We start from the raw sequence: 14,958 nt of genomic DNA on the forward strand, positions 1-14,958 counted from the left end.
ACGGCTCTCTGGAAAAATAATAAAATAAAGGCACTGCTCTGTAGTATACAAAACAAAAGCTGCATGGCCAACACAAAGATTGAGTGAAAATAAAGTGCCACAGTAGTCAAATGCACACGGATTGTACTACTCTCTGAAAAAATATTAAATAAATAATAATAATAAATAATATTAATAAAATACATGAAAGAAATGACACTGGCTTCTACCTGGCTGGTAGCCTTGTGTGACCAAAAAAAAAAAAAAATTGGCGATAATTACAGTACCCCACGATAACGTTATCGCGGCCGTTTTTTATCGCGATATACGATAATATCGTATATCGCCCCATGCCTACTCCTGGTCTTGTGTTTCTCCGTGTTTATAAGAACTTCCTGGACTCAAAAGACCAGGATTCCTTGTGAACAGAGCATGTACAGAAAACAAATTCATGTTCCGTTTGATGGGGATATTCTGTTTGGTGTTTACATGACCCAATATTCAGGTTTTATTGGGGTTTTTAAAAACCCCAATATGGTTATTGATGCATCATGTAACCGTCAATGGCCACGGTTACATGATGTTTTTTAATTCAGAATTAATTATTACGAATTAAACCATTCAGAATTAAACTATTTTCCTTCCAGTTTACATAGAAATAGTAATTCTGAATTGAGGTTTACATGGAAAACACGTTTGATGGTCTTTCTCCAATTCCTCTCCAGGTCTGGGGGTTGGGAAGGTTCTGATTGGATAGGGGGGGGACCGGAAGTTAAACTACCGGAAGAAAAACTAACTTATCCGCTACAACTTTGAAAAGCTCACAATTTTGATGTTTCCTGTTTCCATCAGTTCTTTTAATGATTTCTATTTATTAAATAAATGGTCTCTGCTCTTGACCAGCGTTTACTGCTGCTGCATCTTGAAACTTTGTTAGGAAAACCAGCCCAGCAGGAATATAAGATCATGGAGACAGACGGGTGAGGGAACGAGCAGAAAGAAAGACCGGGATTAATTTAAAGAGGAATGAGTGTTTACATGATCGCGGAATTATTCTATTCAGATTTAAAATCAGAATAAACCAGCCACTTACTTGGGAATTAAGTCTAATTCGGAATGGCTTTTTTCATTCTGAATTAGGTGTTTACATGGTCATTTTTACTCATTTTAAATCAGATTTAATTTTAATTCTGAATTAAAGAGGAATTAAACTCCCCATGTAAGTATGTTTGTATACATACTCAGTATGTTTGCAGTCAGAGTGAAAGGATTTATTCCTCCATTTATTCCCCCCGTCACTTCCCAAGCCCGCTGAGAGTAAAATGGCTTTCGTCAACCAAAATTCTGACTAAATATCGTCATCATCGAACCTTTATCACCTGAGGAAAACGAGACGAGACGCAACGAAAATGCTGGTCACGTAACGATAACGATAATTAAATATATAATGCAATATCGTCGACGAATAAAAACGAGACTAAAATGTAGATTACAAAATAAAAACTATGCTTAAATGTGTCTTCATTTTCGTTGACCAAAACGAGATGAAATGTTCTAACAAAGATCCATAATATCAATTTTTTTATTTGTTCCCTCTGGTTTAGTTTTTAAACCAGTTTAGTCTTTAGACCTTTGGATAAACTTTCCTACATAGACGTGGAAAAGAAAACTGAATGTGTCATCGAAAAAGGAAAAAATGCGGAGAAATGCGGAAAAATAAATATGTTAAACTCAAATGAGAGTCTTCTGTATCTGGAATGATTGTATTCTTGAGTCTATAAAGTAACAATAATATAATAAGAAGAAAACTTTGTTTGAATTGTAAAATGAGTTTGGCTAAATACAATCTTTGACTAAAACGAGACTAAAATGGTCCTGGACAATTCTGACTAAAATAAGACTAAAATGCTCAGACTTTTAGTTGACTGAACGTGACTAAAACTAATAAAAACTAAAATTATACCTTGACCCAAACACGAGACTAAAACTAAAACCAAAACAGGCTGACAGAAACAACACTAGCTGAGAGGTTTATTTGCAGCACATTTCAGCAACAAGGTGTTTTACATCATCAAGAGAAGTCCAGTGGGCCCAGGATAGCGCCGTGGGTTGAGTGGGTGCATGTACAGGAGCGTCGGTTCCAATCCCAGCCTGACACTGGCTGCTTGTCTACCCCCTTTTCCCGACCACAAGTTTCCTGTCCAGCCATTTCAAATAAAGGCTGCTAGAGCCACGAAATCTCAAAATGAATTAAATTCAGTATGGTTCAAATAATTAATCAAAGGCAGCTGTTGAGTTTTCAACCTTGATTTAGACCAGGGGTCGACAAACCAAAATATTGAAAGAGCCATATTGGACCAAAAACACAAAAAACTCATACAGTATAAGCCTTAGAATGAAGACAACACATGCTGTATGTATCTATATTAGCTATAACTGGGGGGAGAAATGTTGAGAAAAAAGTTGAAATGTCGAGAAAAAAGTCGAAATGTCGAGAAAAAAGTAAATTTCGTGAATAAAGTCGAAATGTTGAGAAAAAAGTCGAAATGTCGAGAAAAAAGTAAATTTCGTGAATAAAGTCGAAATGTTGAGAAAAAAGTTGAAATGTCGAGAAAAAAGTCGAAATGTCGAGAAAAAAGTAAATTTCGTGAATAAAGTCGAAATGTTGAGAAAAAAGTCGAAATTTCGAGAAAAAAGTCGAAATTTCGAGAAAAAACTTGAAATGTCGAGATTAATGTTGAAGTACAATCTCGAAAAAAAAGTTTAAATGTCGAGAAAAAACTCGAAATGTTGAGAAAAAAGTAAATTTCGTGAATAAAGTCGAAATGTTGAGAAAAAAGTCGAAATGTCGAGAAAAAAGTCCAAATGTTGAGATTAATGTTGAAGTACAATCTTGAAAAAAAAGTTGAAATGTCGAGAAAAAAGTCAAAATTTCGTGAAAAAAGTTGAATGTCAAGAAAAAAGTCAAAATTTCGAGAAAAAAGTTGAAATGTCGAGATAGGAAAGGAAAAAGGAAGAAAAAAAAGGGAAAAAAAGGTCAAACATTTTTGAAAAAGCTCCAGGAGCCACTAGCCACCGCATGCGGCTGTGGAGCTGCGGGTTGCCGACCCCCGATTTAGAAGAACTGAGGAGTTCAGAGTTCCAGCTCTGTGGAGCATAGAAGCTGAATGCTGCTTCTCCGTGTCTGGTTCTGGTTGTGGGAACACGGAGCAGACCTGGACCAGAACACCTGAGAGCTCTGGATGGTTGCTATGGTGTTTTGGTCCTCAACCATTCAGTGATTTATAAACTAACAGAAGTATTTTAAAGTTGATTCTCTGAGGTGCAGTAAAGATCTCAGGACCGGAGTGATGTGGTCCACTTTCTTAGTTCTGGTGAGAACCAGGCAGCAGCGTTCTGGATCAGCTGGAGCTGTCTGATAGAACGGTCTGATTTTTTACGCAGAACTGTGAAGACAATGTTGCAGGAATCAAGTGTACTGAAGATAAACGCATGGATGAGTTTTTCAAGGTCCTGACGAGACATTAGTCTTTTGCTCCTGGAGATGTTCTTCAGGTGATAGAAGACCCACTTCCCAATTGTTTTAATGTGTTTCATATGGTTCAGTGCTGAGTCCAAGACTACAGCTAGATTTAGCTGTAATAGCTGCATAGCATGAATCTACTCAACGCTTGTATGGGCTCATTGTCTCCTGGTGACATTGACTGTGTTTCCATGCATCAATAACCCTTTTAAAACCTGAGTATTGGCAATAACCCAAATTTGCACGGCCATGTAAACACCAATAACCCCTTTGAATAACCAGAATTTGCTCATATTCGGGTTTTTAAAAACCCCAATATGAGCCCTGGGTTACTCCTTTTAAAACCTGAATATTGGGTCATGTAAACGCCAAACGGAATATCCCCATCAAACGGAACAGGAATTTGTTTTCTGCACATGCTCTGTTCACAAGGAATCCTGGTCTTTTGAGTCCAGGAAGTTCTTCTAAACACGGAGAAACCAAGACCAGGAGGAGACTAATCACTTCATAAATGTAATGAAGGATATGAACATTTCTGCATTTGTAGACGGTACAAAGTACCGGGATAGAAGATTTACAAGAAGGTGAGAGAAAAGTTGTGCGAAGCAGCATTTGTTTTGGATTTGGATACAGGAAGAAGAAGTGGAAATGATGGGAATTGCGTCATGACGTTCTCCGTGCGTCGCTGGTTTGATCCAGATATCCCGAATGATTAATTACCATGTAAACGGAATATTCCCAATGTTTCAGTAACCGGAATATTAGCAATAACCCCAATTTTGACTGCATGTAAACGTGGTCATTGTAATTTAAAGTTGTGTGTCATCTGCATAGTTATGGTAACATATTTTGTTGTTTATTATTATTTGAGCTAGTGGAAGCATGTATATTTTAAATAGGGGGGGGTCCTAGGATAGAACCTTGGGGAACTCCACATGCAGACGGGTCATTCTTTCAGACGGGCCGTTCTTTCAGACCCGCGTGTTGACTTCAGTCCGGTGATGTTTCAACCCTGTCTGCGTCCAGCGCTGGCCGTGTGAGAACAGCCCCCCCCCAGACCTGCCCCCCCCCCCCCCGTCAGCCACGTCCGGCCGTTAGCACGGGGCTTTGTGCGCCGGCTCTTTGTTGGTGCAGAGAACACTGAAACTCAGGATATCCTTCATGTGTGACTGAGCAGCGCCGCTCTGCAGAGGAACTGGCCTCTTCCACTCAACTTAACACCCCCCCCCCCCCCCGAGGGTATGTCCTCTCCTGCCCCCACCGCACCAGAGGGGCGGGGGGGCTCCACCTGTTGGAAGGCAGCTGGGGGGCGGGTACACCTCAGGCGCACCGCAGCCTGGCCACACTTTGGTGTTATTGATTATCAGTTGTTCTTTGGCTGATGTCATTTCCTCTAATGGGTATCGACAGCCGTCCCATGACCTTATGTAACTACAGAGGCAGACGGCTCGATACGGGAGTGGGCCGCCTCCGCTGATCCACTGGAACATCCAGCAGATCTCAGGCTTTGTGCCTGCAGCCATGTTTGCTGTCCCAGCCCCACACCTCCTCCTCCTCCTCCTCCTCCTCCTCCTCCTCCTCCTCCTCCTCCTCCTCCTCCTCCTCCTCCTCCTCCTCCTCCTCCTCCTCCTCCTCCTCCTCCTGCTACTACTACTACTACTACTACTGCTACTACTGCTACCACTGCTACTACTATTAGTACGGCTGGCTCAGGCCCGGCATACCGTGGCTGTAATCGATGCGGATAGGACACTTCCCATCCGCCGTTAGTCCACCGGACGGACAGGTGTTCACCGTAGCCGACGTATAGCGTGAGGTTCCTGCCACGGGTCGTGTACGCTGTCGGCCCAACGGTGAAGCATAGAGCAGTTATCAGACTGTCAATCAGAAGCATCCAGCATGGTTGTGCGTACGTTTACCTGATGGATGTGAACTCTAATGGCACTTTTCCACTAGTACCTACTCGGCTCTACTCATCCCAGCTCGGCTCGGCTCAACTCGGCCTGGTTTCTTTTCCATAACAATCAGCATCTGCAGCAGAAGTAGGAGGTTGGAGAAGCTGCTGTGACATATTTGATTGTGTGTCTAAAGGAAGAAGACAACAACACTAAAGATGTAGAACCTGGAGGAGATGATAGATGTGCTGCTGGGTCTGTGGCTTGTGTTTGATATCAAGTTAAAAAATGAGAGAGAGAGAAACTTCAAGCGGCAACGCTTTTTATTTATGTTAGTTTGTCTCTGCGCTGCTGAAAAGTCAGTTGGAGCCGTGAGCAGCTATGAAGAGGCAGAGCTCCTGGTAGATCTGGTCGTTCCTTATCTCCGTCTAGATCCCTTTTTAATTCTCTCCTCAGCACCAGGTTTATGAACATCTGACCCTCAGAGTTTGATCAGAAACAGACTTCTGCTGCCGTTGCTGGTTGAATAAAATGAACCAGAATCCGTCAGAGTCTCTTTCTCTGATTTCCTCCTCCTGACTCAGACGTCTGACTCCAACCCCCCGACCAATCGGTGGCCTGTAGTGTGATGATGTCAGATACAGCCGACTCAGCAGCTTAGAACCTCGGCAGAATAGATACAGAAAAGTATCTACTCAGCACGTTAGACCCCTAGTGGAAAAGAACCAAACTGATGCGAGTGGAGTGGGGCTGAGTAGGTACTGGTGGAAAAGTGCTATAAGTGTGTACCACGCTGTAAATGTTTGTTTCTGCTGCTGCTGGGGGGGGCAGAGAGGTGCTCTCTGTGGTAGCCAGGCCCCCTAGGGTCAGATGAAGAATTGCAGTGGGGTTGAGCCAGACGTGGCCTGGTTGTCCCTCCAGACGTTGAGTGCTGAATGTTGTGAAACTGCCTCCAGTGGCTCTTTATTTCAGAGAGGTCCGCCCCGGCCCACGTGGCGTTCCAACACGTGTCCCGTCGGGTCCCCCGAGGCTGGAAGAGCCCCTGGGCAGACGGTTGTCCGCAGGACGGGAGTCGGGCTCAGAGCACTAACACTGTTGTGTATTTCTCTACGCCCCCCCCCCGCCCCCGCAGGAGTCACCCTCTTCATAGCGCTTTACGACTACGAGGCGCGGACAGAAGACGACCTCAGCTTCAGGAAAGGAGAGCGCTTCCAGATCATCAACAGCACGTAAGTGGGGAAGAGGCGGGGAGGGGGGGGGCGTTTCCCTGCTTCTCTGTGCCGGGGGGGTGGAGGGGGTGGTGGAGGGGGCAGATGTGCTGCACAGCTGCTCGTGCTTGCAGGGTTGAGCCCAAAATAAGCTTGCTCAGCTTCTTTCTCCCTGTGGACTAAAACCATAAATGTTATGTTGGAATCTAGAAACCCAAAGTTAAAAACAGGACGGTTTTCTCCGGGATCTGCTTCTGCGGCAGCAAAGGTGGAAACAGTCCCAATCACAGACTGCAGGAACCAGCCAGACACGCCTTTCTGTGATGTCACAGCTGGTGGTGCCAACGCCTGGTTAATTCAGACGTGTTCAGCCAAACAGGCCGGGAACAGGCCTCAGGGAACAGGCCTCCTAGAACAGGCCTCCTAGATCAGGCCTCCTAGAACAGGCCTCCTAGAACAGGCCTCCTAGAACAGGCCTCCTAGAACAGGCCTCCTAGAACAGGCCTCCTAGATCAGGCCTCCGGGAACAGGCCTCCGGGAACAGGCCTCCTAGATCAGGCTTCCTAGAACAGGCCTCCTAGATCAGGCCTCCGGGAACAGGCCTCCGGGAACAGGCCTCCTAGAACAGACCTCCTAGAACAGACCTCCTAGAACAGGCCTCCTAGAACAGGCCTCCGGGAACAGGCCTCCGGGAACAGGCCTCCGGGAACAGGCCTCCTAGAACAGGCCTCCTAGAACAGGCCTCCTAGAACAGGCCTCCTAGATCAGGCCTCCTAGATCAGGCCTCCTAGATCAGGCCTCCTAGAACAGGCCTCCTAGAACAGGCCTCCTAGAACAGGCCGCCGGGAACAGGCCTCCTAGAACAGGCCTCCTAGAACAGGCTGCCGGGAACAGGCCTCCTAGAACAGGCCGTGTGGGTCTTTTGCAATGCCTTCTCTTTTATTGCTCTTGTTTGAATTTTTCACGTCTCTTTCTCGCATTCCTTTTGATGTTCTTTTCTCCTCGTGTTGAAACTTCTTCCCGTTTCTCCGATGTAAGTTTTATTGCATGATTGACAGGGGATTTCGTATATTACGTTGCATTTTTTGTTGTGATCTATTTTGTCCTTGGGGTGCACTAACAGCTGTCTGAGTTGTGCGTGTGGTTTGACCGGAGTATTGATGTTGTGTTTCCGCATGGCTCTCTGTATTCTTTCCGTGATTCCTCTGATGTACGGTAGAGTCACGGTTCCTCTGTCCTCGGTCTTGTTGGTGGCTTTGTTCTTCTTTTTTGGTTCCCTTTCTTTCCTCCTCACTAATAATAATAGTGAAACTGTCAGAACGGAAGGTAAGAAGTCGGAACTTTGTCAGAAAAAAGAAACCTTAGGATATCTATCTGAAGACATAATGAACACAGTACAACTAACATTTGATTAGTTTCTGCTCATGTTGGGAGCATCAGTAAACTGGGAATAACAGGTGGATCATCTGTCCTCCCATTCTGCTCAAACCACCTACCTGTGCGATCCGGTTCTATATTTCTTTCCGGATCCCTGTTCCGGACCGATCCGGCTTACTTTCAGCCCTGGTATTGATGCTCCAAGGTCGACCCCCCCCACCCAGCAACCTGTCCCACATTCCTGCTGTTCCCCCTCAGCCGGAGCTACAGAGCAGCATCTTCTCCTCCTCTGCTGTCCATCCAGACCCGTCCTCCCGGCCCCCAGTGCTGCCCCCTGCTGGACAGCGGTGGTGAGGCCCGTCAGAGGAAGCAGGCCCGGCCTCCCCGGGTGTTTCTGCCCCCCAGTGGGAGTGTGTTATTGTGAAGACGTAGCTGGTGTTTGTGAGTTCCTCTGCACAGCTCCTTTAATTATAATCTCATCAGCAGTCCCCCCGAGGGACCAGGATCCCGGTCCAAGTGGAGGCGGGAGGGGAGGGTGGTTGTTTTGTGCCAGACAGGCTGGGGCCCCCTATGCTCCTCCTCTGCTCCTCCTCTGCTCCTCCTCTGCTCCTCCTCTGCTCCTCCTCTGCTCCTCCTCTGCTCCTCCTCTGCTCCTCCTCTGCTCCTCCTCTGCTCCTCCTCTGCTCCTCCTCTGCTCCTCCTCTGCTCCTCCTCTGCTCCTCCTGACACACATCGCTGGCGCACCAGCGCTGTTTTCCCCCCGTTAGTCTGCGCCGCCGCCGGGCTTCCCGAGGGACCGGCGGTGAACAGAGAGAGTTAAGAGTGGCTGGGACGTCCCCAGGAGATCCTCATTCAGCTTTATTCAGGATCCGCCGAGACACCAGGCCTCTCCACCCCTTCGCCGTCTCTGTCACGCGCACAAACACACGACCGCAGCCTTTCAAACACCGTTATTAAGATACATATTTGAAGACGGGTCTCTGGGACTTCCGGAGTGGCAGCAGCAGATAACAGCTAAAAACTTGGGCTTGGGTATGAACAGGACTGTTATCTCACAGGCAAATCTGCACACTCCTCAGCAGAAATTCTTCTACAAAACGGCAAGATATAAATCTACACTTTTTACACAGCATGGAGAAAAAACAATAGGTTTCGAAATATCTAGCTCCCATTGGTCGTTTATATCGTTGAAAGAAAATAGATGCTGTGACCACAGAAACCAGCAAATCAACAGCCCCTTTCACACAGCCAGTTCGAGGCGGGAACGTTGCGCCTTTAAGCCGCCTCGCAGTTCTGTGTGAAAGTCACGGAGGCGGAATGGGGGGGCCAAGTGGCCCCACCAATAAGCCGGCAGCGGAGGTAGTCACAGAGCCGTCACAGAGACGAAACGGGGTCTGTGTGAATGACACAGCCGGCATGCCGCTGACATGACGGTCGGACTGACGCTGTCGTCACGCCTCTGATTGCGGAACGCCGGCATGCTGTGTGAATTTACAGACGGGAGCGGCGTTATGCCGGCGTTGTATGGTTCTGTGTGAACCAACAAAGGCGGCGTATTGGCAGGACTTCTTTACACCAATATTGCGGAATCTCTGTGTGAAAGGGGCTAACAACGAAAAACGAGGACTTAGCCACAGATGCTAACACACAAGCAGGTGCGTCCTCTGCTACGACCCAATTAAAACATAAATAACAAATACAATTAAAGCCGCAAGCAGCGATGAACGGGCCCTCGCACTCATGGCCACCGCCCCCCATAAGCATATCAGAAATGACACCACCCACGACTTCCTATGTCAAACCATTCAAAAGATATAGCAGAAAATAGGGACAACCAATCAGAAGAAGGGGCGGGGCTAATTCAGGCCAATGACGGTCAAGGACTCCATACAGAATCTGATGATACCACCCACGACTCTCTATATCAAACCATTCAAAAGTTATAGCAGAAAATCGGGACAACCAATCAGAAGAAGGTGTGGGGCTAATTTTCACCAATTATGGTCAAGGACTCAATACTGAGTCCCATGACACCACCCACGACTCTTTATGTCAAACATTTCAAATTTATCGCCAGAGTCAGAGTCAGAGTCAGAGTCATTTTTATTGTCCCTCTAGGGGAAATTCTTTTAGCAGTCTGGGAAAACAGTCATCATCATACAAACACAGACATACCAAAAGAACAATTAAAACATTAAAACGTGACATAGTAACCATAATAGTGAGTAAAAGCAAAAGTGCTTTCATCAGTGCAGGCAGAATGATAAAAATATATTAAGAATATTAAAATTTATGCAAGTTGATCATCTTAACAGCGGTTGGTATAAAAGATAATTTATACCTATTGGTATTGGCCTTGGGAAGCCTATAGCGCCGCCCAGAAGGGAGAGGGACAAACTCTTTTGACAGAGGGTGATCAGGACTGGTCAAGATATCTTGTGCCTTATTCAGGACTCGACCTTCATAGATGTCAGTCAGAGAGAGCTGCTGAGTGCCAATGATTTTACTGGCTGCTCTGACAATGTCCTGCATCCTCTTTTTGTTCTGCACTGTCAAGTTGCCATACCACAATACAATACAGAAAGTTAAAATTGATTCAATAAAAGACTTATAAAATAACACCATTAGTGTTTAGGCCTGGCTTGCATGTAAAATTTGGTGACTTTTGGAGAACTATCAAATATGGACCAATCAGATGAAGGGGGGCACGCTTTTTGGCGTCTAGCGTCGCCACGGTAACACTTTTGAAAGAGAAAAGTAATGCACGTAGTCGCAAGATGAAGACGCACATTTTGATGTATAACACACCTGGGTGCACGTTACGGTTCGGGCCGTATTAATTGCCGAAAGAATGGCATAAATTGCGCCAAAATTACACAATTAATTCAAAATTGCCGACTTCCTGTTTGGTTTTGGCCATGGCGCCAAGAGACTTTTCTTTAAGTTGCGACATGATACAGGTGTGTACCGATTTTCGTGCATGTACCTCAAACCGTATTGTGGGGCTTGAGGCACAAAGTTTTCCGGGGGGCGCTGTTGAGCCATTTTGCCACGCCCATTAATACAAACCATGAAATATCAAATTTATCGCCAGGCCTGCCTTGCATGCAAAATATGGGGACTTTTGGGGAACTATCAAATATGGACCAATCAGATGAAGGGGGGGCGCGCTTTTTGGCGTCTAGTGTCGCCACGGTAACACTTTTGAAAGAGAAAAGTAATGCGTGTAGTCGCAGGATGGAGACGCACATTTTGATGTATAACACACCTGGGTGCACGTTACGGTTCGGGCCGTATTAATTCTCGAAGGAATGGCTCATATTGCTCCAAAATTACGCGAATAATTCAGAATGTTCAAAATGGCCGACTTCCTGTTCGGTTTCGGCCATGGCGCCAAGAGACTTTTCTTTAAGTTGTGACATGATACAGGTGTGTACCGATTTTCGTTCATGTACGTCAAACCGTATTATGGGGCTTGAGGCGCAAAGTTTTTTCTGTCTGAACCAACCAGATGAAGGGGGGGGGCGCGCCTTTTGGCGTCTAGCGTCGCCACGGTAACACTTTTGAAAGACAAAAGTAATGCGCGTAGTCGCAGGATGGAGACGCACATTTTGATGTATAACACACCTGGGTGCACGTTACGGTTCAGGCCGTATTAATTGCCGAAGGAATGGCATAAATTGCGCCAAAATTACACAATTAATTCAAAATGGCCGACTTCCTGTTCGGTTTCGGCCATGGCTCCAAGAGACTTTTCTTTAAGTTGTGCCATGATACAGGTGTGTACCGATTTTCGTGCATGTACGTCAAACCATATTGTGGGGCTTGAGGCACAAAGTATTCTGGGGGGCGCTGTTGAGCCATTTTGCCACGGCCATTAATACAAACCATGAAATATCAAATTTATCGCCAGGCCTGCCTTGCATGCAAAATATGGTGACTTTTGGGGAACTATCAAATATGGACCAATCAGATGAAGGGGGGCGCGCTTTTTGGCATCTAGCGTCGCCACGGTAACACTTTTGAAAGAGAAAAGTAATGCGCGTAGTCGCATGATGGAGACGCACATTTTGATGTATAACACACATGGGTGCACGTTACAGTTCAGGCCATATTAATTGCCGAAAGAATGCCATAAATTTCGCCAAAATGACACAATTTAATCAAAATGGCCGACATCCTGTTTGGTTTCGGCCATGGCTCCAAGAGACTTTTCTTTAAGTTGTGCCATGATACAGGTGTGTAGCGATTTTCGTGCATGTACGTCAAACCGTATTGTGGGCCTTGAGGCACAAAGTTTTCCGGGGGGCGCTGTTGAGCCATTTTGCCACGCCCATTAATGCAAACCATGAAATATCAAATTTATCGCCAGGCCTGGCTTGCATGCCAAATTTGGTGCCTTTTGGGGAACTATCAAATATGGACCAATCAGATGAAGGGGGGGTGCGCTTGTTGGCGTCTAGCGTCGCCACGGTAACACTTTTGAAAGAGAAAAGTAATGCGTGTAGTCGCAGGATGGAGACGCACATTTTGATGTATAACACATCTGGGTTCACGATACCGTTCGGGCTGAATTAACTCTCGAAGGAATGGCATATATTGCTCCACAATTACGCAATTAATTCAGAATGTTCAAAATGGCCGACTTCCTGTTCGGTTTCGGCCATGGCTCCAAGAGACTTTTCTTTTAGTTGCGACATGATACAGGTGTGTACCAATTTTCGTTCATGTACGTCAAACCGTATTATGGGGCTTGAGGCGCAAAGTTTTTTCTGTCTGAACCAACCAGATGAAGGGTGGGCGCGCTTTTTGGCGTCTAGCGTCGCCACGGTAACGCTTTTGAAAGAGAAAAGTAATGCGTGTGGTCGCAGGAGGGAGACGCACATTTTGATGTATAACACACCTGGGTGCACGTTACGGTTCGGGCTGAATTAACTGCCGAAGGAATGGCATAAATTGCGCCAAAATTACACAATTAATTCAAAATGGCCGACTTCCTGTTCGGTTTCGGGCATGACGCCAAGAGACTTTTCTTTAAGTCGTCCCATGATACAGATGTGTACCGATTTTCGTGCATGTACGTCAAACCGTATCGTGGGGCTTGAGGCACAAAGTTTTCAAGGGGGCGCTGTTGAGCCATTTTGCCACGCCCATTAATGCAAACCATTAAATATCAAATTTTTCGCCAGGCCTGGCTTGGGTGTAAAATTTGGTGACTTTTTGGGCACGTTTAGGGGGGCAAAAAGGCCTTCCTTTTGTCAGAAGAAAAAGAAAAAAAAAAAATTCCTACAGATACAATAGGGCCTTCGCACTGAAGGTGCTCGGGCCCTAATTAAATAAAATGATAGGAAAGGAGGTAAAATAATAAAAAGCACAAGTTGTTAAAAAGTAAGGGCAGTAGATCCAGCAGGTACATCTCATTCTTACAATGGCAAGAATTAAGTTTCTATACGGTTAAAACGTACAAAGACCGGGTCAAACACAGTATTACAAAAGTAATCTGTAACAATTCGTACGGTGAATTAAACCAATTTGACATTTCTACATCACAATGCCTGTTTTCAAAAAGTATTTAATTTAAGAGTATGCTTAAATAACCAATAAAATGAAATAAAATAAAATAATGAGAAAAGAGGTAAAATAATAAAAAGCACAAGTTGTTAAAAAATAAGAGCAGTAGATCCAGCAGGTAAGGTGAAGTTAACATCAGAAATGCTTTGCCACAAGCTGTAACTGCAGGAACTACACTAACTCTGGTGATGCAAATCTTCCGAGATGGTTTTCCTCTGAGCTTCCACATTGTTGGAAACCCTTCCGCATCGTCAGCAGGGATCTCGGGTTCACAGGTGTTTCGCCCCTTAACCTGTACACCTGTACACCTGTACACATGTACACATGTACACATGTACACATGTACACATGTACACCTGTACACCTGTACACATGTACACATGTACACATGTACACCTGTACACCTGTACACCTGTACACATGTACACATGTACACATGTACACATGTACACATGTACACCTGTACACCTGTACACCTGTACACCTGTACACCTGTACACCTGGCCTGAGTGGGGCAGCAAAGACTGACTAGCCTTCACCTGCAGAAGGTTCCAACTGTGGGCCCTCTTCAGCCACAGCCATCTTGAGCTGGACTCGGCTGCTGCTATAGCTTGAATTATGGTTGTGCGTCACCGTGACGCCGTCGTGAACCTTGGGACTTCTCCGTCACTCCATTTCTCTGCGGTGCAGCACCCCCCGCAATCGCTAATTCGCCATCTTTTCCTGAAGGGTTTATCCGACTTTTTCCGGTCACAGTGAATCAAAGAGATAAGGACAACAAAAAAAACAAACCAAAAAAATCACACATACACGAAGAAATGAGCGCTGAAAGTTCATGACTGCTTCAAACCGGAAACCGGAAATGCATTGCTACCAAGCAAACCAATCACAGCCCTCTCGTCTGCGTGTGGTCTGCGTCGCCTCGACGCCTAGTTACAATTTCTGGGAGGTGCAGGTCAGTGACGGCGTCAGTGACGCCGTAGGCACGCCGTCGTTTTGACGCAGAACCATAACTCAGCCTTATGTCCCTGGTGGCTTTCTTCAGCTGTTTGGGCTCCAGCCCAACCCTCTGGAGAAAGTAGCGCACCTATTTTGCTGGGAACCCACGGCAGCCCACTTCAATGGGGAAGATGGTTGCGTGCCACCCTTTCAAAACCGCTTCGTCGATCAGGTCCTGGTATTTGGCTTTTTTCAGTTGATGAGACGTGGCTAGCATCTCTTCCCAGGGCACTATGATGGTTTTCGTGCACCTGGATAGCAGGACCATGTCTGGTCGGAGCGGGGTCACTGCCACGTCCTGTGGGAAGACAAGCTTCCTCTTCAGGTCCACACTCAGCTCCCAGTCGGAGGCGCGTTGCAAGATAAAAGATGAGTTCTTTGCCGCCGTGCTGGGCTTACGAACCTT

At 46.0% G+C, this 14,958-nt stretch overlaps 1 protein-coding gene across 5 annotated transcripts in view; it reads left to right on the forward strand.

Annotated features, from left to right (window-relative positions):
- The window catches only part of fynb (FYN proto-oncogene, Src family tyrosine kinase b), a 100,028-nt gene that overhangs the window by 57,727 nt on the left and 27,343 nt on the right, over positions 1–14,958 (forward strand). For all 5 annotated transcript variants that reach the window (XM_061706900.1, XM_061706899.1, XM_061706901.1 and 2 more), the window contains one exon: positions 6,530–6,626. In XM_061706900.1, the coding sequence (XP_061562884.1) occupies positions 6,530–6,626 (97 nt within the window). The remainder of the gene's footprint in view (positions 1–6,529; positions 6,627–14,958) is intronic.

The sequence above is a fragment of the Cololabis saira genome, chromosome 18, assembly GCF_033807715.1.
Source record: "Cololabis saira isolate AMF1-May2022 chromosome 18, fColSai1.1, whole genome shotgun sequence".
Classification (NCBI taxonomy): Eukaryota; Metazoa; Chordata; class Actinopteri; order Beloniformes; family Belonidae; genus Cololabis; species Cololabis saira.